This window comes from Callorhinchus milii, unplaced genomic scaffold (genome assembly GCF_018977255.1).
Source record: "Callorhinchus milii isolate IMCB2004 unplaced genomic scaffold, IMCB_Cmil_1.0 Scaffold8, whole genome shotgun sequence".
Taxonomy (NCBI): domain Eukaryota; kingdom Metazoa; phylum Chordata; class Chondrichthyes; order Chimaeriformes; family Callorhinchidae; genus Callorhinchus; species Callorhinchus milii.
Genome location: NW_024704749.1, coordinates 23,864,518 through 23,891,991, shown reverse-complemented (window position 1 = coordinate 23,891,991; position 27,474 = coordinate 23,864,518). Strand labels below are relative to the sequence as shown.

Genomic DNA, 27,474 nt, shown 5'->3' with positions numbered 1-27,474 from the left:
GTTACTATACTTTTAAACATCAAGATAAATCATCACTTACGACTTCAAAGATGTCAAACCACTCTCCTTTCTCCTCTGCATCCTTCATAACAAATCTTTTGAGGACTTTGATGTAGTACATTTTTTTCTCTCACCAGAGAAATGCAATGAGTTAATGCCTCGCTCTTTCCCTGACCTTGTTCCAAGATCGGTCACAAGACTTACCTCTTTGATTGAGCTTTCAGTTATCTTTCCCCTCCCCACTCCCCTCAGCTCCCAGCCCAGGACTATAAAGCACCTTGGGACATCCTTCTGACATGAAAAGTGCTATATAAATGTAAAAATTTAATTATATTTTTCTGTTTGAAATAAAGAAATGTTTTCAGGTTTCAGGTCTTCCATCAACTTCAGTTCACAACAGACATTTAAAATTCACAATATATCAGCAATGTGCGCACTCTGTACCTTGACATCCCCTTTCAATTCATTGTAATTCTTCTGTATCTCCAAGCACACAGAAAATATTGTAATATTTTCGGAAGATTATGCATTGAATCTGATTGTTGATAAACTTTCTAACCAGCAAAACAAGAGTGTTAACTTATTCCTCAAACTATCAACGTTAATGAATTTGCAGCCCAACAATCTGACACACTGTCCTGCTAAAATATGGCAAAACTCACCAATCTCTTTGCTCTACCTTTAGCGACTAAGCCTTCAGTCACCATGTCCATACTCTCTGGAACTCTGCTTCAAAGCTTCTATGCCTTGATACCTCTCCATGCCTTCAAAAACCCCTAAATGCTTCTGTTTCATGATATCTTTGGTCAAGATCTTTACAATTCCAATTACCATATTTGGTATCTGTCCATCATACCAGTAAAGCCCATTGGGACATCCTTCTATGTAAAATGCACTGTATACATGTTGTAATTGGATTGTTCTAAGTAAACTCATTGTTTTGCTGTATCCTATATATTTGCAAATAAACAAAATCTTTTTATTTGATATAGCATCTATCACGTTGAGAGAACATCTCAAAGCACTCTTCAGAATTTAATGTGGCCTCTGATGACTAAGTAGATATGTCTGAGGCTCCATGACATCCTCCCTCAGAATAACTTAATTGAAGAGATCTTTCAGGTCATTGACCCACTGCTCCTTCTTGACTCATTTTTGCTATGGTTTCCATTCATGATCATTGTTAATATTAGTATTGATACCAGGGTTAATATACACTAGACATGGGCCTGAGCCTAATAATGACCTTGTTCTCCGGCTCTGGAGTTTCTTTCTGATTAGTTGCTCTTTTGACACTCAGTTCAGTCCTTTCCAGAGACAATCATTCACATGCCAGAGTTGATAGGTGATAACATTCTCACGTAAACAAAAATCATTCGATTAACTTGAAAACCCTATAACTTGTTTAAGGTAAAGCCACTGGAATTTAGACGCTAAGGTGCTCTGCATAATGCAATGCAAATTTAATGCACTAAGTCTCCAGATAACTTTTCAAGATAATATAATAATAATAATAATAATAATCCTTGCATTTGATATCGCGCTTTTCACGTCTTCTAGACGTCCCAAAGCTCTTCACAGAATATACTGTAAAGTGAATTGACTGTATATTTGTGGGCGAATGCGGCAGCCAATTGCGCACAGCAGTTTGTGGGACACTCCAATGCAGCACAATGTTTTTTTTTTGAGGGATTATTATTAGGCGTGTGGGTTTAGGAAACTTGCCCAAGGTTTCGCCCTGCCTGGAATTGAACTCAGGTCCCTCAATTGCAAAGCGAGTGCTCTAACCAATGAGCTACAGGACTCCACTGGGGTTAAGTCACCACATTGTGGACAAGATGGTTTGCTGCAATGCCATCTAGTCTCCTCCACATCAGACAATTCAACATTAAATTTAAGACTGGAATTAATTTAATTTAAGAAGGCAAACATGTGGAAATAATCACTTTGTCAGTGAAGTAATTTGAAGTAATTTTCATTGCAGTATGAATGTTGGCAGTCCAAGCCCAATTGGTCTCAACTAAAATGAATTGTAGCAGTCTTAATGGGGGCATAACATAATTGTAACAGCCAAAACATGAAGCAGTAAAGGCATGATTGTAAACTGAATGACAAAGGTTGCTGTTAATAAACTGCAGTAAAGTGGCAAAAGAAGCCATTCATGTAAATGATCAGCCAAAGGCAGAACATGCAGAGAGACTGAAATTACACGGGGACTAAACAAAGTTGAATTGCTATTTTCCCAATTTAAAGCATGAACCCAAATTGCAAAAAGTGAGCTTAAACTGACCAGGATGATAGTTCAATATAAATTGTCACGCAAACTGATACAGTAATAACTGTACTCAATCAAATGGAGTTTTAGTTGTACAAACGTGCATAGTATCATTTACAAAAAATGTGCAACCCATAATTTACCATAATGCTTATTATAATGAAATGTTCACTCTCAGTTGCTAAGACTGTATAAAGAGAGTAATTTTACCTTCATTTCTATTTCAGTGCCATGAATCTGCTGTGCCACTGTCTTAATTATTCCAATTACAATATCCTGTAAACCCTCCCTCTCCGAATAGTAATGCAAGAGAAGTCCTTTCCCTTTGTCTGCATCTGTGCATCGAAATGATGGTGCACGCATTCCTGGGTAGATTGTAGCCAGGTGATCATGTAAAGCATCTAGGTTCTGAAAAAAAAATATCAGTTGTAATTATAACTGAAATTTAACATATGATAAAAGTTATTATTACATAAACAGTGATGTTAATATAAAGTATGCTTTCATAGATGTTTGATATAAGTTCAATTACAAAATCCTTATTGATTAGCATCTTTGTGAAAAATACTGCATTATGTAACAAGGAAATATACTGTGGGTTTTATGAAACTGGCAAGAACTGCTTTGTTGCCTCGCTTATCACATGTGCTGTTACTGGAGATGCACCAGGAAAATTCAGTGTCAAAACCATAGATCAACTGTAAGATGCATTATACAATCTAGCCCATGGCTTCAACTAATATGTTCTTGTTCATTTGGAAAAAAAAGCAATTATATTCCAAAAGTTTTGCAATTCTTCTTTTAACCAAACATTAAAAAAAATTCATTTTCAACAAAAATAATTTGTTGAAAAAAAATGAAAAATAAATTGAAAGCTGAGACTCTTCTGCTATTGGCAATGTTTACCAATCTCTATGCGCCTGCAAATTTTATTTGAAATAAATCTTCATTTACTGCTTAGCAGAAAATGGTACTTTTGCCAGCAAGTGCATTTTTTGCTATTTTACAATCACATCCCATGTTTCTATTTATAACAAACTGACTGCGAAGATATTTTGTGGGACAACCACTTGAAGGGTCACAGCTTTTAAATAGCGGATTTTATGCTAACATTTCATTTCAGTTTTTGTATTCTTCTGCATTCGTTACAATCAGCAAATTAATGAAGCACTTTATCATGGTGCTTATTTGAAAAGTACAACATGTAATATTGTGACTACCTCAAGCCGCTAACAGGCAGTAAGTTCCCAAGTCACATCAATATTGGTCCTCCAAAACCTCATTACAATATTATGATGTTATTACTCTGCTGAAATATTATTAACCAAGGAGGTAAATTATCACATTATATAAACATGTAGAGAAATTTTAGAAATCTGTGCTGTAAAATTCCATGATTCTATGAAGCAATCCACACTGACTTTGTTCAGATTTAGAAATTAAATGCATCGCTTGCATCATTTACCAAATATCCCAAACTTAAAAAATAAGGTTAGAAAATTATTTTATTTATCTATCTTTGGATGAATGTTTTGCTCATCATGATGAGAAGCATCTATGCTTGGAAAAGGAACAGTTTGTTTGATCTATGTTTGATCTCTAACTGTGAGCAATCAGCACTCACAAATCACCACAGGAATAGGCACAGAGTAAAGCTTTGTATACATTTCTTCACCCAATGTTTAAACCCCTTGATGGACTAGTACAACTATTTCCCTTCCCAAATGGTGTGTCCTTAGAGTAACCCTTTTGATTTAGAGCCAGTTGTTTACTCAATTATGTGCTGCCTTGTGCTATAGAAGTCTAGAAATCATAGCTTTTTTCAGGACCGAAGCCTATCAAGTCTGTACTGGCTCTCTGTGAGAGCTACTGTTCAGTTCTACTTCCCTGCCTTTTCGCTATACCCTTTAATATTGTTTCCTTTTCAAATGTTTGTAAAAGTTATTGTGATAATTCACCATCATTCGATTCCTTTCATCCTCCACAACAAACCAGACATGACAGTTTTCTGGTGGATGTACCCACAAGGAGTTAGATTGAGATTGCCTCCAAATCATCTTGCACAGTATTCTTACAGCCAAAAGAGATAGAAAATGCTAAGGAAAGCTGGATTCCTTCCCATGAGAAAGGATGACATCCTAATCGACTGAACTGAAGTTGCTCCAAACCACAATATTCGATCAATCTTTGGTTTGCATTCCTGCTACAAAACAAACCAGCTTTTTCCAGAGTTTGCGGGCTTTCTACCATTATCTTCACTATTTTGTGTTTATGTTTAATTATGTTTAAGTGAAACACAATCCAAAAATAAGAGTAACTTTTGCCCCCCCATACTAATTGATTAATATGATATAAAATAGCAACTATCTGAACTAACAGAGGCAAATTTGTTGGCAGAAATTTTCCTTTGGAAAGAAGGAAAAAAAGGATTTTCAAAAGAACTGTTTTCACTTTACTGCTATTCCTTTAATTTTTCTCCCTGTCCGGTTATATTTGATCGTAAAAAGAATCATTCTTGACTTAAGCAGTCAATGATTCCTAGTCATGAACCCAGCTTTTAGCGGACTACTACAATATATTCGAATACTGTACAACCAAACTGGCTGAAACCCTTTTTGTACAAGATCCTGAAATTAAAAGGATCTGGAAATCACTTGATCTTATTCATTAAATGTACCACTGTATGTATAGGAGTATTATTATTGTCGTCTGATGTGAACATTGGTGAGTGAAAGATTAAGCTCCCTGCTGCTTTAAACTTACTCCCAAACTACAGAATGCAAGTGTAACATACTTTTGATAGTTTTAGGAATTTAACATTATTACAATGATGGCTTGACTCTCAGGACAACACAAATGGGTTTACTCTTCAGCTCGTAATCTCTCCATGGGAAACTCTGACAGGTTTTCTTGTTCACAGCTTCAACTTCCTAGTACAGTAGTTCAGCTTTCCATTAGCTATAAAACAGATCTATAAAGCCAAATTTCAACCACTGAAAAACTATTTTCTATAGAGGCATTTAATTTCCAAAATAAACATTAGGATCAAGGAAGCAGCAGAAGAAAATAACTTGTTTTAGACACAAGTGTTAAAATATGTAGAAAATGATCACACTGAATCAAATCTTTTAAAAATGGGCATGAATGAGACGAAAAAAAAACAGAAGGGGAAAAAGGGCAAGCATAGGTAAATGTAAAAATATTCAGTATTTATTTGTTTTTATTTTTGTCTGTTAAGATTAATATTACCACATGGCAATTCTGTTATAACTTGATCTAAGCCAGGGGAGCCGGGCGCGAGTGGGGGTGATGGGGTCACAGAGTCTGATGCAGGAGAGGACACAAGCTGCAGAGTTCCGGATGATCTGCAGCTTGTGGAGGGAAGAGTTGGGGAGGCTGACAAGGAGGGAGGTAGTCGAACCTTGAGGTGACGAAAGCATGTATGAGGTTTTCAGCGGTCTGAGGGGTGAGACAGTAGCAGAGTCGAGCAATGTTATAATAATATAATAATAATGTTGCGGAGGTGGAGGAAGGCTGAGCGGGTCATGGCATGTATATGGGGGAGAAAGGAGAGTTGAGGTGTCAAATAAGATGCTCAAATTGGAGGCGGTGTGAGAGATAAGACCTGAACCATTCAAGGACAGAACCTTAAAGGTTGAGGTGAGAGGAGAGGCGGTGGAGGAGGATGGAGCGGTCCACAGTATCGAAGGCAGCAGAGAGGTCGAGGATGCCGATGAGGCAGAGGATGCCCTGGTGACAGATGGACAAAATGTCGTTTGTCACCTTGACCAGAGCAGTTTCCGTGCTGTGAGCAGCACGAAAACCCAATTGGAGTGGCTCGTGAAGGGAGTGGTAGGAGAGGAATGAGTGAAGCTGGGAAGCAATGACTCTTTCAAGGACCTTCAAAAGAAAAGGGAGGTTGGAGATGGGCTGGTAGTTAGAAGACAGGGATGGGTGCAGGGAAAGTTTTTTCAGGATGGGAGTTATTGTAGCTGTTTTTAGGGGGATGGAAATGGTGCCAGATGAAAGGGAGAGATTGATGGTGAAGGAGAGTAGAGGGGTGAGCTGGGGATGGAGCTGGGAGGTAAGGAGAGGGGTGGGGGTGGGGTCAAGGGAGCAGGTGGTGTACTTCATTAGACAAGAAGTGCCAACAGCGGCAAACTGACCTCTATTTAAAACATTAGAGTGTGAATAATCAATGGGAAATGCCATTATAATGTTAATTTTTACCAAACAGCATATGATTTACTCACCATAGCATTTTATTTCAGATTTGCTTCTTTTTGCTTTCTGTACATTACTGTCATTGAATATTCACAGAGAAGTCATTTGTTATGATTATCTTTATAATTGTATCTCCAAACAGAATCATATTTACCTGCAAAAACTCCCTAACGTTGGAGCCCAGAACACGAAGGATTGTGTCATAACCAGATTCTTGGCAGAATTCAAAAAACATCTTTCCAAACATTTGCAGGATTTCACCAGCATCAATTTCTGTGAAAGATTAATCAAGCAACAGAAGAATTTTTTGTGAGACTTTATTTCAAATAACTCATAAAGGTTTTTCTCAGAGGTTCCATTTATTTATAAAACATTTAGCAAAGCTGTTGATGCTGACATCTAAAGTTCAGTTCATACAGCTTTTACTTTGTACCGTCTTCAAATACAAAGTATTCACACATCAATGTATTTATGAATGGTTCAAGCTGAACTTTTCAAAGCAATTACTTGTGCTTATGTTAGAAATCATACAATGTCAAAGGGGATTACTGTTAAACCTGATTAGCTACACTAACCTCCCTGCAATGTCAATAGGTTATCAAATAATTGGTTATGACCCACCTGTTCTGTTGATATTCTGACACTAATACAATTGGAAGCCAAGCAGTTAATGTTCTACAGCCTAATCAGTATCTATAATAACTTACACAAGTGTTTTTTTCTGAGAACCAATGCAAGGTTTATTTATTACTTAACACTGCAGAAGTGAGGAGGAAGCTGTTGGTGTACAGTGAGGTACCTTCACAACAGTAGTGCCTTGAGATGCAGTTACAGTGTATTCCTGGGATACATAGAGGTGGGAGGGGTTGAGGTCATGGATTTTCATCCTCTCCTCCTCCCCTCTACCCTGTCGGCACACACCCAATGAGTCCTACTTTCTTAGAGCTATTACTATGCATCCGTTTTGTCTGTGGTAAGTGTACTTTTATGGCTGTTACATTTGGTGATAAATTTCTCAAGCTTTGTCTAAGAAGGACCAAATGTATCAGTGTTGTTTGAGCATACAGTGGGGAACAATTTCCTTTAAGTGTAGAATATTATTTTCAGTATACCCATGAATTAATTTCTCCCTGAGGCCAAACCTGTAGGTCCTCATACTACTACAATCTTATCTATCTTAGCTCAGAGAATAGGAGACTTGTTCCAATGGTACATTCCACAAGCAGCGTATCCTTTGATATGCCCATACCCCAAAATAAAACATGACTAGGTATTAACTCTTTCAACGTTTATTTTCCAGAACCACAAACCTCACATTAATAAGCTTGTGGCTGTTAAACATTTTACCTCAGCCCCACCATTATATTGTTAAAGATAACAATGACGTATTTCCTTCAACTTCAGTTTTACCTGAAAATATATCAGTAACCTAATATATAGCTACATTTCTTAATCTTGTGATTTTAGACAAGATCATGCATATGCACTATACACTTGCAACATTCCTAATATGGAAGTGAGTTCTAGCCATTGTATACTGCAAAAATGATTTTTCTAAGAGTAAAATATTCAATACAAAATTACATTTGTGAAGCGCCTTTCATTTTGGGAGGACGTCCCAAGGCGCTGAACAGTCTTGGATTAGGACCCGAGAGGGGAAGGGGACTTTATTTATATAATAACTTTATTATTAAAATTACCTTTTAATCTGTGAAATAATATTTCCACAGTGATTAGGCTAAATTCATATATGAATATTAATTCCTCGCAAAAAAAACTTGCATTGTCACGTGATAAATAATAGAAATGGACAAATGTATAAGAAAGACAACAATAATAACAACAACTTGCATTTATGTCACGCCCTTCACACAGGGTAGCTCATAACTATGGCAGAGGTTGATGCTGCCAGGATTGTGGGGAGGTGACTGTAGGCATGGTCGAAGGGTAAGATCTTCAGGCAGTCAGTGGATTGGGGTGTAAGCAGGTTGGAGAGGGAGTAGGTGGCAGGGCACGAAGTGTTCTATACACGAATGTGAGTGGAGTCTGGAGTGAGGATCCGGGCAACAGAATTTCAAATTAATTTGATTTTATAAAAGATGGAACTATGGAGACCAGCAAAGAGGGCATTGGAATAATTGAGACGGGAGGTGACGAATGTGTGGATAAAGATTTTGATTGTGTTGGGTGTGAGGTAAAGTCGGAGGCTGGCAATGTGGGGAAGTGGAGAAAATGGTCCTAGATGTGGGGTAGGAAGGATAACTGGAAATCAAACCTTGCAAACAGGTTCAGTAAGTCTGAGGGATAGGCCATGGAGGTTAAGGAGGTCAGAGCCATAGGTGAAAAAGCATTGACAGGAGCTGAGGAGTATAGTTCCCACCTTGTCATCATTCAGTTGCAGTAAGTTGAGCTCATCCACTTATTGATGTCTGACAAGCAAGAGGAAGAACATTGGTGGACCTGGGGTCACAGCGGAGACGGAGTATATTTAGGTGCTATTCACATACATTTGGAAGTTGGCCCCATGTCTACGGATGACACTGTTGAGAGGGAGTATATAAATGAGGAAATGAAGGGGGTCAAGGATGGAACCTTGGGGTATGGCACAGGTAACCCAGCAGGGGCTGGAAGAAAAAAAGTGAGAGGAGACAAAGTGATTTCAGTTGGGTAAGTAGGCGAGTGAGGTCTACCTAAGGTGGTTGAGGGAGGAGAGGCGGTCGAGGGAGGATGCATGATCAACTATGTCGAAGGCATCAGACAGGTCCAGGATGACAAGGAAGCAGAGGGAACCCTAGGTACAGAGACAGAGGTGTAATTATGACTTTGGCAAGCGCCGGCTTGGTGCTGTGGGCAGGGTGGAAACTTGATTGAAGGAGATCAAGTAGGGAGTGGAGGGAGAGGTGAGAGCGAAAGTGGTTGCCAACAACAAATACATATTCCGAGGTAGAATTTCCACCATTTGTGGGTTAAAGTGCTTATCCTCTAAAGTGATGGTAAAGCTGTGTATGATCTACAAACAATGCGTACAGATCTTAAAGCAGGCCTGCAGTAGTTGAGAAGCTGAACATTTCCAGTCACAAATAGTTGAAACTATGACTTGCCTCAAGGATATGTGTCACTCAAATCTATTGGAACAAGGCATAGTTGAGGTTATCAATGACAGCTTGATAGAACAGTCACAAGGTCACATTCAGTTGAAGAAGACCCATTTGGCCTCATCCCACCATCTTACAAATACAGCATCAAGCTATTTCTTAAATGAGTTCACTATACTGACCTCAGCCACATATCTAAATAACATGTTCCAGCTGTTGAATCCCCTCTGTATAAAGAAATGTGTCTGCCCTACAATTAAATAATTCTTACGTTTGGTACAGCACCTTTCATGTCAGGAGGCCATCCCAAAGCATTTCACAAGATGTACTGTAAAGTGGAGTGAGTATACTTTTTTGTGGGTCAACCAAGTTGCGCAAGGCAATGTCCCACAAACAGCCATCGGGTCAGTGATCAATTTTATTGGGGGACTGTTGGTTAGGTCACCAGAAGAAACTGCCTTCTCTTTTCAAATAATGCCATGGGATCTTTAATGTCCCCCTGAACAGGTAGATGGGGCTTCGGTTTGTTGTCTGATCCGAAGAATGGATTGTGCTTCATAATCATGAATCTGCTCCCACTTATCCTGCGACCTTCCAGTATCTGAACATATTGCTCTGAGTTTATATGCTCTATCCCATTTAGTATCTCACATGCTTCTATAATATCCCAATGTTTGACATTTTGTTTCAAGGCTGAAGAATCCTGGCCTATCTTCTTGTTTTTCATAGCTTATCTGGTGATCAGCCTCTCTGTTCTCCACTGTACTGCTTCTGAGGCTCAGGCATCTCCCATATGTCGTGGTGACCAGAACTGCCTTCAATATTTCGGATGAGACGAACAAAAGCACTGAACAGCTTGAGTATAACTTACTGAATTATTTTGGCAATGTAATCCATCATACTATTGGCTTGGTTAATTGCTGCCTTATGTTGTTTGGAGATGATGAATGGCAAGTCAACAAATAACTGAGGTCTCTTTCAACTCCTTCCCGACCTTTGTCAAGTTCTATCCCATTAATGGAGTTCATGTGCTTTCTATTTTTTACTTCCTATGTGCAGCACCTTGCATTTATCTGATTGAACTTAATTTATCAGTAAACTCTGTTTACTGCATGCTATGCATATTCTTGTGTACAGGTGCATAACCTGTTGTACTTTATGTGCTATCTTCTCTGATTCCACAGTTCATCCTAATTTACCAGCTTCTACAAATTTAATAACCTTGCACTGAGTCAGCGAATCCAGGTTATTGTGTGTACAGGCACAGAGCAGACCCCTGAGCCATTCCCCTCAATACTTCCCCCATTATTCTGCACAAGAGCAAACAATTTTACCACACAAGGAACACTAGCATTATCTGTCTTCTGACAACTTGATCTTGATCAATATCAAACCAACAGGAAATGGGTGGTATAAACAGCTGATGGAAAATGCATTAAACAAATATATTCAGAAATTAAAGTGCCATATTGTGCATGTGATTTATAATTGACATGCTATCATTAATGTTGTCTATATATAAAGGAAAAAAATTATTTCCGCAATGTGTTTTAATCTGGTAATGATTAATGTTTATCCATTGTCTCCTAAAATAGGTCAGAACACTTTGTACAAAATAAAAGTAATGTCATTAATTACATCAATATTTGAGCAAGCATAAAGCGCAGTAGATCATATCAGCGCAGTTAAATAGAGACTTATAAATGTCATATCAAAAGGACATGCCCAAGAAAAAACTGCTAACATGCAAACCATATGTTATCGATACCATTGGTATTCAGTAGAGAAGCTTTTGCTTTAAAACAATAAATACTATTGTTCACCATAATATCCAAAAGGTATAATAAATAGCATACAGATGAATGATAAAATGAAATGCCAATACATTGATTATCAAAGTGACTTTATTTCTCTAATAAAATAATAATCCTTGCATTTGATAAAGCGCTTTTCACGTCTTCTAGACGTCTCAAAGCGCTTCACCCCCCTTGACCCCCCCCCTTGACCCCATCCCCACTCCACTCCTTATCTCCCAGCTCCACTTTCTTGCCCCACATATCACTGACATCATCAACCTGTCCCTCTCCTCTGGCTCTGTCCCCATTCCATTAAAAACTGCCACCATCACGCCCACCCTGAAAAAACCCTCCCTTGATGCGTCGCAGCTATCAAGCTACCGGCCCATCTCCAACCTCCCCTTTCTCTCCAAGGTCTTGGAAAGAGTTGTCGCCTCCCAACTGCGCTCTTTCCTTTCCACCCATTCACTTTTCGAACCCCTTCAGTCAGGTTTCCGTGCTGCCCATAGCACAGAAACTGCCCTGGTCAAGGTCACCAATGATATCCTGACCATCTGTGACCAGGGCTCCCTCTGTCTCCTCGTCCTCCTCGACCTATCGGCAGCATTCGATACGGTCGACCACGCTATCCTACTCCACCGCTTGTCCTCCCACCTCAACCTTCAAGGCACTGTCCTTGAATGGTTTAGGTCGTACCTTTCTCACCGTCTTCACTTTGTCTCGACGAATGGCTTCTCCTCCACCCCCCGTACTGTCTCATGTGGTGTCCCTCAGGGCTCTGTCCTCGGTCCCCTCCTCTTCACCCTCTATATGCTCCCCCTTGGTGACATCATCCGCAGACATGGAGTTAACTTCCACATGTATGCGGATGACACCCAACTCTACCTTTCCTCCTCTACTCTCAACTCCACGACCACCGATGTCCTGACAGCTGCCTGTCCGACATCGAGTCCTGGACGAGAGACAACTTTCTTCAGCTCAACGTGCGAAAAACCGAGGCCCTCCTGATTGGCTCACGTCAGCGCCTCCGCACCTCAGGCGCTGACACCATCAGCATCCAAGGCTGCACTCTCCACCTCTCAAAGCCAGTCAGGAACCTCGGCGTTTTGTTCGACCCTGAGCTGTCCTTTCTCCCTCACATCCGCACCACAACTGGCACCGCCTTCCATCACCTCCGGAACATCGCCAGACTACGGCACTGCCTCACCCCTCACGCTGCTGAAACCCTGGTCCACGCCTTTGTCACCTCAAGGCTGGACTATGGGAACTCTCTCCTCGCCGGCCTTCCCGCCACCTCCCTCCACAAGCTGCAGGTCATTCAGAACTCTGCAGCTCGTGTACTGTCCCGCACCAGGCTTCGGGACCACATCACTCCCACCCTCGCTCGCCTCCACTGGCTCCCCATCCCCCAGAGGATTGATTTCAAGATCCTCATCCTCACCTACAAGGCCATTCACGGCCTTGCTCCCTCCTACCTCTCCAACCTACTATCCCCCTACCTACCTGCCCGTACCCTCCGTTCCTCTGGCTCTGGTCTGCTCCACGTCCCCCGCCCCAACCGCCCTACCATCGGTGGTCGGGCCTTCAGCCTCTCAGCCCCCAGGCTCTGGAACTCCATCCCCCAGTGCCTTCGCCTTGCTTCCTCCCTTTCCTCCTTCAAGGCCGGTCTCAAAACCTTTCTCTTTGACCGAGCCTTCAGCTCCCCTCTCGACTCTCTTCCCCCTCCTCGCTCCCTCCCTTCCCTCCCCTCACCCTGACCATTTCCCCCCTCCTTGCTCCCTCCCTTCCCTCCCCTCACCCTGACCATTTCCCCCCTGCTCGGGTCATGACCCAACTGTGCAGCGCCTTGGGACGTCCTCCTGACGTGAAAGGCGCTTTATAAATGGAATCTTGTTGTTGTTGTTGTTGTTCACAGAATATGCTGTAAAGTGAATTGACTGTATCTTTGTGGGCGAAACGTGGCAGACAATTGCGCACAGCAGTGTCCCACAAACAGTCGTGGATTGAAAATGGCCAATTTATTATTGTTTTGTTTTGGAGGGATTATTATTAGGCGTGTGGAGTCAGGAAACTTGCCCAAGGTTTCGCCCTGCCTGAAATTGAACCCAGATGTCTTGCTTGCAAGGCCAGTGCTCTAACCACTGAGCTACAGGACTCCGATCTAACCATTTTTACCCGTCCCCTCTTTGACTCTTTTTCTTCTACTGGGGTACAGTTCCACAAGAACAGGTCATCCTCAGTAAATTTCCTAAATTACCATTTTGTATGGGTGTGTTTTTTAAAGTGAGAGTTGGCAGACTCTTCGTGGCCGGATGGTTGTGGGGGAGTCACAATTGAGAACAATCTTGTTCGCAACCAAATGTCTATACACATGCAACTTCAAGCAATAGTATCTGTATAGCAATCCTGGAGTCAAAACACTGTATGATGTTTTCCTCCATAACCAAAGGTATTACAGCCAATTGCAGTGCCGTGACTGCTGTGCCAGCAGGATCCGCTAACTCAGCACAATACAATACATAAAAAGAATAATCCTTGCAATTGATATAGTGCCTTATCACATTGTTGAGACGTCTCAAAGTGCACGATACAACAGAATACAATACAATACAAAAGAATACAACAGAATACAATACAATACAAAATTACATTTGTAAAGCGTCTTTCACATCAATAGGACGTCCCAAGACGCTGAACAGTAAGGGATTAGGACCTGAGCGGGGAGGTGGGGTGGGTTGGGATCAGGGAGGGTGGAGGGCAGAAAGGGTAGGAGGGTAGCTGAAGGCACAGTCTAAGAGGAAGGACTTGAGGCATGTCTTGAAGGAAACAAGGGAGGAAGCGAGGCGAAGGGAATGTGGGATGGAGTTCCAGAGGGTGCGGACAGAGAGGCTAAAGGTCCGGATGCCGATGGTGGGGCGGGCCGGGCGGGGGACACTTTGTTTCCTTCAATAGCTTCTTCTCCTGCCCTTACATTGTCATCTGTAGTATCTAACTTCTCTATCCTCATTCCTCTCCCTTTCCTTACCTGCGTGCTCTCCCTTGGTGATATCATTTGTAAACTTGAGATTAATATCCACATGTATGTGGATGACACCCAAATCTACCTCTTTTACCCTGAAGTCTACTGATATTCTGGATAACCTCAACTTTCATCAGCTCACAAATCGAAAGCCATCATCATCAGCTCCCATCAAGAAGCTCTCTTGCTATTAGCTCCAACTTGCTTCACCTTCCCGATCTCTCAATGCAACTCAATAAATCAGTGCACAACATTGCTTTCGGTTCGACCCTCAACTCTCTTTTCTCCCTCACATCTAGCCTCTGATCAAGACTACTCTCTGCATCTTTGTCACATCAACCTACTGTGTTCCTACCGCAGGCCAACCATTCCAAAACCCTCATCCACCCCTTTGTCAAGTCCAGACTCAACGTTTCAAATATCCTCATTGCCAATCTACCCAACTACACCATCCACAAGCTTCAGCTCATCCAAAACTCCACCCTGCTTCCTTACCCACAAGAAGTTTCACATGCTCATCACAGCCAGACTTCACTGTCCCCAAAGAATCAACATCAAGATCCTCACTCTTCCCTACTATTCCTTTTATTCCTTTCAACCTGCCTACCTTTGTGATTTTCCCCGGCCTCATTTTCCTGCTTGGTGCCTCCACTCAGAATACTCAGGTCTGCTCCCCTCCTTTTATCCCACAATTGTTGGACAAGTTTTCAGAGCCTTCCCTCTGAAACTCTCCATCAAGCCTTCTCTTCAAAAGCCACCTCAAACCTTCGTCTTTGACCATGACTATGCTAACCACACTTTCCACCTCACCCCAACCTGGTATCTGTCACCATCTCTCTAAAGTGTTCCAAAACATTAGTCTACATGAAGGTAGGCAACAGCAAGTCGGTATTGTTGTAAAAAAGAACAGCCCTAATGTCAGATAAGACAAGAAAAGATTGGGTAATTGGGCTGACAATGCGATATGAAATTAATCTATCGCCTAGAATTAAATTGTGTGCTATTAAGAAGGAAAAAGATGTGTATTGATGTTAGGTAAGAACAAGTCAATTGAATACACTCTCATGACCCTCTTAAAATTGCCATTTAGGTAAGGAACCGGAAGTTGATCAACATCTACAGAATCAATGGAGCCACAGAATGGAGATGGAGTCAGTATCAGAGAATACAAATAAACAACAACAAGATTCCATTTATTGAGCGCCTTTCACGTCGGGAGGACGTCCCAAGGCGCTGTACAGTTGGGTCAGGACACGAGCAGGGGGGAAATGGTCAGGGTGAGGGGAGGGAAGGGAGGGAGCGAGGAAGGGGTAGAGAGTCGAGAGGGGAGCTGAAGGCACGGTCAAAGAGAAAGGTCTTGAGACCTGCCTTGAAGGAGGAAAGGGAGGAAGCAAGGCGAAGGCACTGGGGGATAGAGTTCCAGAGCCTAGGGGCTGAGAGGCTGAAGGCCCGGCCACCGATGGTAGGGCGGTTGGGGCGGGGGATGTGGAGCAGACCGGAGCCAGAGGAACGGAGGGTACGGGCAGGTAGGTAGGGGGATAGTAGGTCGGAGAGGTAGGAGGGAGCAAGGCCGTGAATGGCCTTGTAGGTGAGGATGAGGATCTTGAATTCGATCCTCTGGGGGATGGGGAGCCAGTGGAGGCGAGCGAGGGTGGGAGTGATGTGGTCCCGAAGCTAGTGCGGGACAGTACACGAGCTGCAGAGTTCTGAATGACTTGCAGCTTGTGGAGGGAGGTACCGGGAAGGCCGGCGAGGAGAGAGTTCCCATAGTCCAGCCTTGAGGTGATAAAGGCGTGGACCAGAGTTTCAGCAACGTGAGGGGTGAGGTAGTGCCGTAGTCTGGCGATATTCCGGAGGTGATGGAAGGCGGTGCCAGTTGTGGCGCGGATATCAGGAAGAAAGGACAGGCTGTCAGGGCATCGGTGGTCGTGGAGTTGAGGGTAGAGGAGGAAAGGTAGAGTTGGGTGTCATCCGCATACATGTGGAAGTTAACCCCATGTCTGCGGATGATGTCACCAAGGGGGAGCATATAGAGGATGAAGAGGAAGGGACCGAGGACAGAGCCCTGAGGGACACCGCACGAGACAGTGCAGAGGCCGGAGGAAAACCATTTGTGGAGACAAAGTGAAGACGGTGGGAGAGGTACGACCTAAACCACTCAAGGACAGGGCCTTGAAGGTTTAGGTGGGAGGACAAGCGGTGGAGGAGGATAGCGTGGTCGACCGTATTGAATGCTGCCGATAGCTCGAGGAGGACGAGGAGGCAGAGGGAGCCCTGGTCACAGATGGTCAGGATGTCATTGGTGACCTTGACCAGGGCAGTTTCTGTACTATGGGCAGCACAGAAACCCGACTGAAGGGGTTCGAATAGTGAATGGTTGGAGATGAAAGAGCGCAGCTGGGTGGCGACAACTCGTTCCAGGATCTTGGACAGGAAGGGGAGGTTGGAGATGGGCCGGTAGCTTGATAGCTGCGACGCATCAAGGGAGGGTTTTTTCAAGGTGGGAGTGATGGTGGCAGTTTTTAAGGGAATGGGAATAAAGCCAGAGGAAAGGATATGTTTGATCCAAAGCTGATCTGGATGGCTGGCTGAGCAGTTCCTATTAAATGCAGTCTGATATACAAATACGGTTGCTGTTTGAGGAGGCTGAGCAAAGCGGATTTAGCTGATGTTCAAGTGCAACTGAAACATGATTGCATTCATCATTGGGGCAGACTGTAAAGCAAGAATGTAGTCGGCCTCACAGCAGCAATGGAATGTGTTTTCTGTTGATGTTACTGAGAGCCTGATCGATTTTATTTGGTCAAGGAATCTGGGGATGTGGGCAATGCTGAATATATGCTTTACAATTGAAAAGCCTTTGGCATTCTCACCTTTTTATTATTTTTATTCATAATAATGACAATCCTTTGCATTAGATGAATTTTTACAGAAAAATATCTCAAAGCACTTCACAAGATTTACTCAGAAACTTAGTGATACCAGGTGCACATCCTTGACTGTCCAGCGCTTTGAATCATCCTCTAGACGTGAAAGCCGTTATAGAAATAATTTGTTATTATTATGGATTTTGCAGATGAATGTGGCAGCCAATTTGTACGCAGCAATGTCCCACAAACACCCATGATGTGACGGACCAACTTTATCTGGGGTGATCGTTGGCCTGGAGAAATTCCTTTCTCTTTTCGAGAAGTGCCATGAGATCTTTAACGTCTACCTGAACAAGTGGACGGAACCTCAATTTCACATCCGGATGTCACTGTGAAGTGCAGCATTCCCCCAGCACTTTATTCGCGTGTCAGCATAGACAACATGAGTTTAACCACTTTAAGCATGAATCTTTGGAACTCCCTGCCTCAATCGCTCTGTCTTGCCCCCTCTCCGCTCTCTTCAAATCACACCCGAAGGCTTTCCTCTTCGAACATGCCTTCGGTCACCTGCCCTCTCTTTCCAGTGTCAAACCACACCACTTTTAAGCATTCCAAGACACTACCCACATGAAAGACGCTATGTAAATGTTAGTTGCTAATCAAAGTCCCAACTCTGGGCCCACAAATTTCTGACTCAGAGGCAAGAGCGCTACTAACTGAGCCAGGCTGTCACATTAGTGATCAAAGATGGCACAAAGCGAGAATCAAGGATTGAACTGGCAAAAACAAAGATGAAAAGGCAGCTCAGGGAAAAGGCTGGGAGCTGCTTTTCTGACACTTGTGAGATCGAACAAAGTGAACAAAGTTTGAGGAAAGAAGATGTGGAATTGAGGTCAGCGATCAAATATTCGGAAGGATCTACCAACTTCTCGTGACAAGAAGTAAGTTCAGGCAGGTAGAGGCAAAATAAACATAACTGTTGAGGTGCTGGAACAGGAAGCATGGCAAAGGAAGAAGATGACTCAGATAGGAGGGATTAACTACAAGATTAACATGTTTAAGTTAAGTTAAATTAAGATAAAAATTAACATGATGATCACTGAAAATAAATTTATGGTTCAATCATTATTCAATCGCCCAATTTGGAATGAAACAAATTATCTCCTCTTGTTTAAGTGATAATTATTACTCTTAACATTATGTCAAAAACATACTTACTGAGGACTTTGCTTGCTGCACCTACTAGATCGTATGTTTTGGAATCATCATATATAATCCGTACCAGAAATTGCCCTTCCACATCCAGTTGTGCTTCCTTTCTGCAGGATTGAGAAAATGATTTCACAAAATAAGACAGCTTTATGGTATTTTATGCATTTACAGACACTTAATGCTATTAAAAAGCAATAAAAGTTATGTTAATGCTGAATTGTTATCCAATTTCAAACAGTGCCATTATAGATATCTCTACAATATCTGTTGTTTCAGTGGCACTTTGTCACTGTGTTTTTTGCTTTTAAAGTTCTGGTTACATCTGGCCTCTCTCAATAATTCAACTGGCAATGATACTTCAGAGTTTGGAAGGGAGAAAAATGAGCCAGAGTTATCACTCCTTATTAATACTTCGTGAACCCTTCTGATTGAGCAGATTAAATGTGGGCAGGTGCATTGGGTGCCAGCACCCTCTAGTCTAGGATGACATTATAAATGACCACTTGAGTGAGCGACTGGAGAACAGATGACGCCCATGGAACTGCACCCTGGCAATAATGATAATGACTGCATTTGTTATAGCACCTATTCACGTCTTCAAGATGTCCCAAAGCACTTTACAAGATATACTGTAAAGTGAATTGACAGCATTATAATAATAATAATAATCCTTGCATTTGATATAGTGCTTTTCACGTCTTCTAGACGTCCCAAAGCGCTTCACAGAATATACTGTAAAGTGAATTGACTGTATATTGGTGGGCGAACGCGGCAGCCAATTGCGCACAGCAATGTCCCACAAACAGTCGTAGATTGAAAATGACCAATTTATTATTGGTTTTGGTTTTGGAGGCATTATTATTAAGTGTGTGGAGTAAGGAAACTTGCCCAAGGTTTTACCCTCTGCCTGGAATTGAACTCAGGTCTCTCACTTGCAAAGCGAGTGCTCTAACCACTGAGCTACAGGACTCCAGCATATCTTGTGGGTGAAACATGGCAGCCAATTGCGCACAGCAGTGTCCCACAAATAGTCATGGATTGTGTGACCAAAATATTTTTTTTTTAAGGAATTATTACCCCCGGAAAAGTGATCCGCCAATCGACTGACAACTGGGTTCCTACTTACTGCAAAGTAAACAGAGGCGTGTGGAGTAAGAAAACTTGCCCAATGTTTTGCCCTGCCCAGGAACCAAACCCAGGTCCTCTTGCTTGCGAGGCGAGTGCTCTAACCACTAAGCTACAGGACTCCATTATTTCTCACTTTTAGGAGAACAAGTTGAACAACAAATAATGGAACCAGACAGTTCTAGTTAGATACGGCTTGAAAACTCAGTTTTACTCCCTGCATTGTGTTCTGCCCATTGCTCCCTTTAAACCAATGTTTTTTGGTCATGAGGTGTTCCAGTATTAAGGTGAAACAATGGAAATTAAATCACTTTCACCAATGAATACTGAACCAAGTAAACAATGGGAAACTGACAAACTGGGGCAATTGAGATGAAGTTTGAAAAACTCCTATTTCAGATGATTTGGCTTCAATGACTTTCGCTTCAAGAAACTGGCCCACTATTTTTTGGCTTTCACTTATTCCATGACACAGTTTTGTTTTAATGCTCCCATGTCATTTTCACTGTTGCTTCCTGTTTTGATCATCCTGTAAATGCAGCTGGAAGGAAATAACATGTAAATTGTTTATTTTGTTTTTAATGCTACGTGTGGATCTAATCTCAACAAAAGTGCAGCAGGAAAGCATGTGGCCCATTGGATTAATTGATACATACATATCGAATTTCCCATTATTAGATTTGTGGCATGTACAACTCTCAACCTAAAGCACCAACTCTTTATTTTCAGCATATATAAATTTACACAAAGCTTTATCTGAGAATCCATTTCACACGTGTGGAATTTAAACAACAGAGCTGTGGTTTGAAAATCACACATTACATCTAAAAAGGAATTGATGAATTTTAAAATTCAGAATATAATAAAGGCAAAGACTGTAATATACAGCAATGGGGTACATACATTTAATGCAAGCAATTCTATTACACACCATTGCATCAAAAGAACGTCTCTGTACAATGTTATTGTGAAATGTAGGCTTATGATCAGTAATGCATATGCATTTGTATAACAGTACAAACTGCCCATGATATACTGACATGTAGATGAAAGCAAAAAACAGAAGTGATGTAATTATACTGCAATTTGACTATTAGGTGTCCATTCACAAATGAAATACATTAGCATGACTAATATGGTACGGATGCAAGTCAACTAATCTGTGCCGGTGCTTATACTGTACACAAGTCCCCACCCATCCTATTCCCCTTACCTATAACGATTCCCTTTTCCCTCATGTATGCGTCAAGTTGTCTTTTAAAAATACTGATGCTTTTTTTGCTTCAGACACAGCTTCCAGCAGTGAGTTCCATATTCCCACTGCTCTCTGTGTGAATAAGTTCCTCCTAAATTCCCCATTAGATCTACTACTAGCTATCTTATATTTAACCCCCTTGTTTTGGATTTACTAGCATATCAACATCCACCTTATTAAATATGTTCATAATCTTAAACAACTCTATTCAGGTCCCCTCTCTACATTGCTACAATATCCTTCCTGTAATATGGTGACCAGGACTATATATAGGTACTCGAAATAGTCTAACCAAGGTTTTATATACATTTAATATTACTTCCCTACTTTTATATTCTATTCCTCTGGACATAAAACCAAGGAATCTATTTGCATTTCTTACGTCTTTGTTTACATGTGCTGCTATTTTTAAGAGTCCTTTTAAAGTGCCCTTTTAGTAATCCACAATTCATCATCACGATGATGTCACATGGTAGGGAACATTTAAAGTCACTGATTACTTTTTCTTTGGTTAGCCAGGTATCTGACACTATGCTTAAGACCATCCAAAACTAATATAGTTCCCTGTTTGGTTTAGATACTGTTTTGCAGAGACACTCTCCACATAGACATTACTTTTCTTCGTTTGGGGCGAGGAGGGAATTTGTCTAATCTCTACCATCATTGGAGTCTTGTTCACAAGTTTCTTGCTCACAGTACAGGACAAGTAACCGGATTAGTGTTGAGCATTTACAGAATAGTCAGGAGCAGCATTTATGCCTTTTCTACGACCACATGTGCCACTTTGCCAAAATGCAGCAAACCCAGATCAGATTAAAAAAACAGAATAAAATCCCTTTAATAAAATTACAAAATCACAAGATTAGTTTGGATGGAGAAGTCCCTTCAGCCCATACGATCTCATTCTTTCGGAATACACACATTACTGTCCTCGCATTGCAACATCTTCAAGCTGTATTTGTTTAATTAATCCAGTGCCCTGGTGTTAACACCTTTCCTGGCAATCTGTTCTAGTCAGTAATTGCCCTCAGAGTAACGAAAAGCTTCCTGAAATTGCTATTTGCAACTTTAAATCTATCTCATGTTCTCCTATCATGGTGCATCCTAAAGTATTGTTTTGCATTTACTTTTTCAATCACATTTAAAATTGCATACAGCTGCGTTTGTATATACTGTATCATGGTTATATGATTCAAATCAAATCTCCCCTTCCTCTCCAAGGTCCTGGAATGAGTTGTTGCTTCTCAGCTTCGCTCCTTCCTCTCCTGCCACTCCCTTCTCGAACCCCTCCAGTCGGGTTTCCGTACCGCCCACAGCACAGACACAGCCCTGATCAAAGTGACAAATGACATTCGGTCCATCTACAACCAGGGCTCCCTCTGTCTCCTCGTCCTCCTTGACCTCTCTGCTGCTTTCGACACCGTTGACCACTCTATCCTCATCCACCGCCTCTCCTCTCACATCAATCTCCACAGCGCTGTCCTTGATTGGTTCAGATCGTACCTCTCACACCGCCTGGACCTCATCTCCTCAAATGGCTTCTCCTCTAGCCCCCAGACCGTCTCGTGCGGCGTTTCTCAGGGCTCTGTCCTTGGTCCCCTTCTCTTCAATATGCTTCCCCTTGGTGACATCATCCGCAGACATGGGGTCAACTTGCACATGTATGCAGATAACACCCAACTCTACCTCTCTGCCTCCACTCTTGACTCCAGGACCATTGCTGTCCTCACAGAATGTCTGTCAGACATCAAGTCCTGGATGAGAGCTAACTTTCTTCAGTTGAATGTCAACAAGACCGAGGCTCTCCTGATTGGCTCCCGTCAGCGCCTCCACACCTCAGGCGCTGACAGCATCACCATCCATGGTTGCACACTCAACTTTGCTAAGCATTCCCCCACCTCCGCAACGTTGCCTGGCTCCGACACTGTCTCACACCACAGGTTGCCGAAACCCTCATACACGCCTTCATTTCCACCACTAATCGTCTCCCCCGTCCACCTTCCCATAAGTCACCCATCCTCGCCTCAAACTCCAACTGTGAGGAAATGCTGGACTTCCTCGAATCTAAAATCGAGGCCACCGCAGCCCCGTACACAGCCACCACCACATCACCTTTCCCTCATGACCCACCCCCCACCCATCCACCCATATACTCCTTCGACCCTATCTCTCTCTCTTCCCTCACCATTATTGTCTGCAAACTCAAACCCACCACCTGCTCCCTCGATCCCATCCTCACCTCTCTCCTCGTCCCCAGCTCCACCTTCTGGCCCTCCCCACTCCTGACCGATGTCATCATCCTCTCCTTGTCCATCGGTTCAGTTCCCAACCCCCTAGAAACAGCCGTCATCACCCCCATTCTGAAAAAACCTTCCCTGGATCCATCCCTCCTCTCCAGTTACCGCCCCACCTTTAACCTCCCATTCCTCTCCAAGGTCCAGGTCCGCTCCTTTCTCTCTCGCCATTCCCTTTCAACCCCTCCAATCCATCTTCTGCGCTGCCCAAAGCACGGAAACAGCCCTGGTCAAAGTCACTAATGACATTCTGAACATCTGTGAGCAGGGTTCCCTTTGCCTCCTTGTCATCCTCGACCTCTCTCCCGCCTTGGACACCGTGAACCACTCCATCTTCACACATCGCCTCTCCACTTTACTCAATCTTCACGGATCTGCCCTTACCTGGTTCGATTCCTATCTCTCTCACCGTCTCCACTTCATTGCCTCTAAGGGTTTCTCCTCCAGCCCCCGCACTGTCACATCTGGGGTCCCCAGGACTCTGTCCTTGGCCCTCTCCTCTTTAATATTCACATGCTCCCCCTTGGTGGCATCATCCACAGATATGGGGCAACTTCCATATGTATGCGGATGACACCCAACTCTATCTTTCTGCCTCCACCCTCAACTCCAGGACCACTGCTGTGCTGACAGACTGTCTGTCGGACATCAAGTCCTGGATAAGGGCAAATTTCCTACAGTTGAATGCGAGCAAGACTGAGGCCCTCCTGATTGGCTCGCGCCAGCGCCTCAGCACCTCAGGCACTGGCAGCATCAACGTCCATGGTCGCACACTATAACTCACCAAGCCAGTCAGGAACCTAGGTGTCTTGATCGACCCTCAACTGTCTTTTCTCCCCCACATTCAAGCCATGACCCGCTCTGCCTTCCCTCACCTCCGTAGCATCGCCTGACTCCGCCACTACCTCACCCCTCAGGCCATCGAAACTCTTATTCATGCCTTCATCACCTCTAGGCTCGACTATGAAAATGCTCTGCTTGTCGCCCTTCCCAACTCCTCTCTCCACAGGCTGCAGATAATCCAGAACTCTGCAGCCCGTATCCTCTCCCGCACTAGGCTCCGTGACCCTATCACCCCCATCCTTGCCGAACTGCACTGGCTTCCCATCACACAGAGGATTCAGTTCAAGCTCCTGGTCCTCACCTTCAAAGCCCTCCATGGTCTTGCTCCCCTACCTCTCCAATCTCCTAACCCCCTAGAATCCTGTTTGCTCCTGCTGCTCAGCGGGCGCCGGCTTGCTTCACGTCCCCTGCATTGCTCGCCACACTATCGGCGGGTGGGCCTTTCGCCACTCTGCACCCACCCTCTGGAACTCCATCCCGCAGTCCCTCCATTTCGCCCCCTCCCTCACCACCTTCAAGACCCACCTCAAGACCCTCCTCTTCGACCGTGCTTTCGATCTCCCTGCTTCCTCCCCTCCCCTGCCCTCCCACCTCCCCCACCCTGACCCTCAGCCCAAAAATCTGTCTGTCCAACACCTTGGGATGTCCTCCCGACGTGAAAGGCACTACATAAATGTGATTTTGTTGTTGTTGTTTCAAGGACAACAGTTTCAAGGAATTGAGTCTTGGACCAATGAAAGACTTGGATAAAAAGTACAGAGCCAACAAATATTCCATGGTTGAAGAACACACCAACACCCTGACTCCACAACTCTCTAAATTGGTGAGCAGTCCAATTCTCCACTAGTTAGTAAAGTTAGAGACCTCAGCAATGTGGTTTAATAATCCATGTTTCTGTTACAAAGTTACACTGTTAAGGTAATCAAGTGTTTAATTAATTGTTTAATTTGTAGCCCTCCCCACCATCGTTCCTAAAAAAATTCTTATAAATGGAATATTCTTAGACATCACTCTCTGGTTATCTGGTGTTTCAGAACCCAAAGATTTTAATAGAAACTTAATTGATCATTAAAGCTTAATTGAAAAAGCCATGACTGCTGATGTGCTGCAGTCGGTCTGTGTTAATAATAGTCAATATACTTACCGTATGAGAAATGTCTTGCCCTGTATACTCAAACAATACTGGATTAAAATATAATTGATAAACATGCACTGTAGCTGAATTAATTTATAACAGATGATTGTTGTGTATTGGTGTTTCCAATTTACCTTCCAAGCTCAACAATCTAAAGTGCCATATGTTCAATGATGAGCCATTGGGGAAAGGGAGGAAGCGGTAAGTGTAGTCTCTGTTAGGTTAAAATAGTTCTAGATTACGTGCTTGGCAACAGAATTTTGGAATCGAGCCAACCCACTGGGAATTCTCAGCAGTCTATTTTCTGATCCGCATTCCTCTAAGATGCTGACCAGTCAGGCTGGCTTTGTCAACAGGACTTGGAGGGCAGACTCGGGGCACAGATTATTCCCATTCAGCTCCTGCCAACTCTGAAAGATAAAACACTAATGGGTAGGGTAGTGCGAGCTACGTAGTTATAACTGATTAAACTCCAGCAGTATCCTAACACACACTTGATTGTCGCCACCCACCCTGTACCTAATACTCTCTGGAATTAGGTAAGCAGAGTATGTCCCTCCCGGGAAAGAGTACACATTCCATTCCAGACGGGTAGATGGCACATGCATGTGTGAAACTGCGAGCCTGGTTTAGATACTCTAAAGGTGATGGGTTTCTGCATGTGTCAGACACGTGGTTGGCCATGAAAAATACTGCTATGTCATACTACTGAAGCAGTATGTTATTTCACTCTCAAATTTATTACAATATGGTATATATTGCATTGTAAAAAGGTCCAGTTTCTTGGACACATATATTTCAGAGTTCGATGCACCTTTTTAGCATAGGACTAAGCTGAACATTTACCAGATCAAAAATCTCACAACAGGGGCCATTCAACTCAATGTGCTGAACATAGTCATTTGTTGATACACGCTGACTATTTTACTTTGTTCATTGAGTATATGGATTATTTTGCAGGGTGCTGAAGATTAAATGTAGATACATTTTAAACTCAGAAGTTGACAGCATCAACTTGTATGGCTGCACACTTCACCATACAGAATCAGTGCTGGTGCAGATCCTCAATGTCTTGTTTGACTCCCACCTGTCCTTCTAACACCACATCCATCTGCTTACCAGTTCAGTTTTCCCTCACCTCTGTAACACTGCCCTCTTCCACCAATAGGTCACCGAGACCGTCAACCGTGCTCTCATCATGCTGATGCCCTGCTTGCTAGAATCCTCAGTTCTTCCCTATACATGCAAATTATCCATGGCTCTGCAGCCCGTATCCTGTCTCACGCCAGGTTCTGCAAGCCTATTACCTCCATCCTTGCTTGGATCCATTGGCTCCCCATCCCGCTGCATATCAAATTGAAGATCCTCGTTTTCACCCTCAAATCCCTCCATAGCATCACTCCACCATACCTTTGCATCCTCTTTGAACCCTATCGACCCAGTCACTTCTTTTGCTCAGCAAGCACCTGCAAGCATCATATCCCCACTCTATCCACACTACCATCAGTGAATGGGCTTTCAGCTTATCTGCCCCCACACACTGAAATTTCATCCTGGATTCCCTCCAACTTGCTCCCTCCCTCATCTTGTTCAAGGTCCATCTCAATGTGTAGCTCCTGAACTAAGTTTTCAATCATCTTTCGCCTTTCCACCTCCTGTGGCTTCTACCCCAGCTCGGGTGCCCAGAGATCAGCATTAAACACTTTGCGGAGTCCCCCAAACATGAAAGGCGATATAAATTGAATTGAGTTGTAAATTCAGAACGCAATTTAATATTTATAGTTTCAGTATTTTTATGATTTATAAATCTCTGAAGATTTTTAATTTAATCGCTTCTATTTCAGCTTTCACTAAGTTTTGCAAACTTAGGCATATTTTATACAGTTCCTTTAAGAAGATCATTTATGACTTACGATCAGAGAACAGGGACCAAATCCTTGGATGTCACCTAGTCAAAGATGCCGTATCATTTTTTTTCTATGATTTAGCCATTTCATTATACAATTTAGAATATCCAAAACAAAACCCTCACTATAGTACTTCCTTTAAATACAAACAGGTATACTGGAGTGATATTAAAATTATATACTCATGATGAGTTTCAGATTCCACAGACATGATTGGACAAAAAACATTCTATGCTAAAATATCTGTTTCTATGGTTGTTTAGTAAAGCCACACTTACAGATTTATGAATCTCACTTCTGATCCAAATGTAACTCATCATGATTCTGAGTGCCAGTTGCCTGATATAACTTGAACCCAAACTAAATTGAACGCTTAACGATTCTAGCTATTAATCTTAAATAATCTTAAATAATATAAATCATG

General features: G+C 42.7%; 1 protein-coding gene across 3 annotated transcripts in view; it reads right to left on the bottom strand.

Moving 5' to 3' along the window:
• LOC121849600 (guanylate cyclase soluble subunit beta-1) overlaps positions 1-27,474 on the bottom strand; it is a 47,913-nt gene that overhangs the window by 16,368 nt on the left and 4,071 nt on the right. For all 3 annotated transcript variants that reach the window (XM_042337790.1, XM_042337791.1, XM_042337792.1), the window contains 3 exons: positions 18,498-18,598; positions 6,654-6,772; positions 2,486-2,683 (listed from right to left, as the gene is read on the bottom strand). In XM_042337790.1, coding sequence (XP_042193724.1) covers positions 2,486-2,683; positions 6,654-6,772; positions 18,498-18,598 — 418 coding nt within the window. The remainder of the gene's footprint in view (positions 1-2,485; positions 2,684-6,653; positions 6,773-18,497; positions 18,599-27,474) is intronic.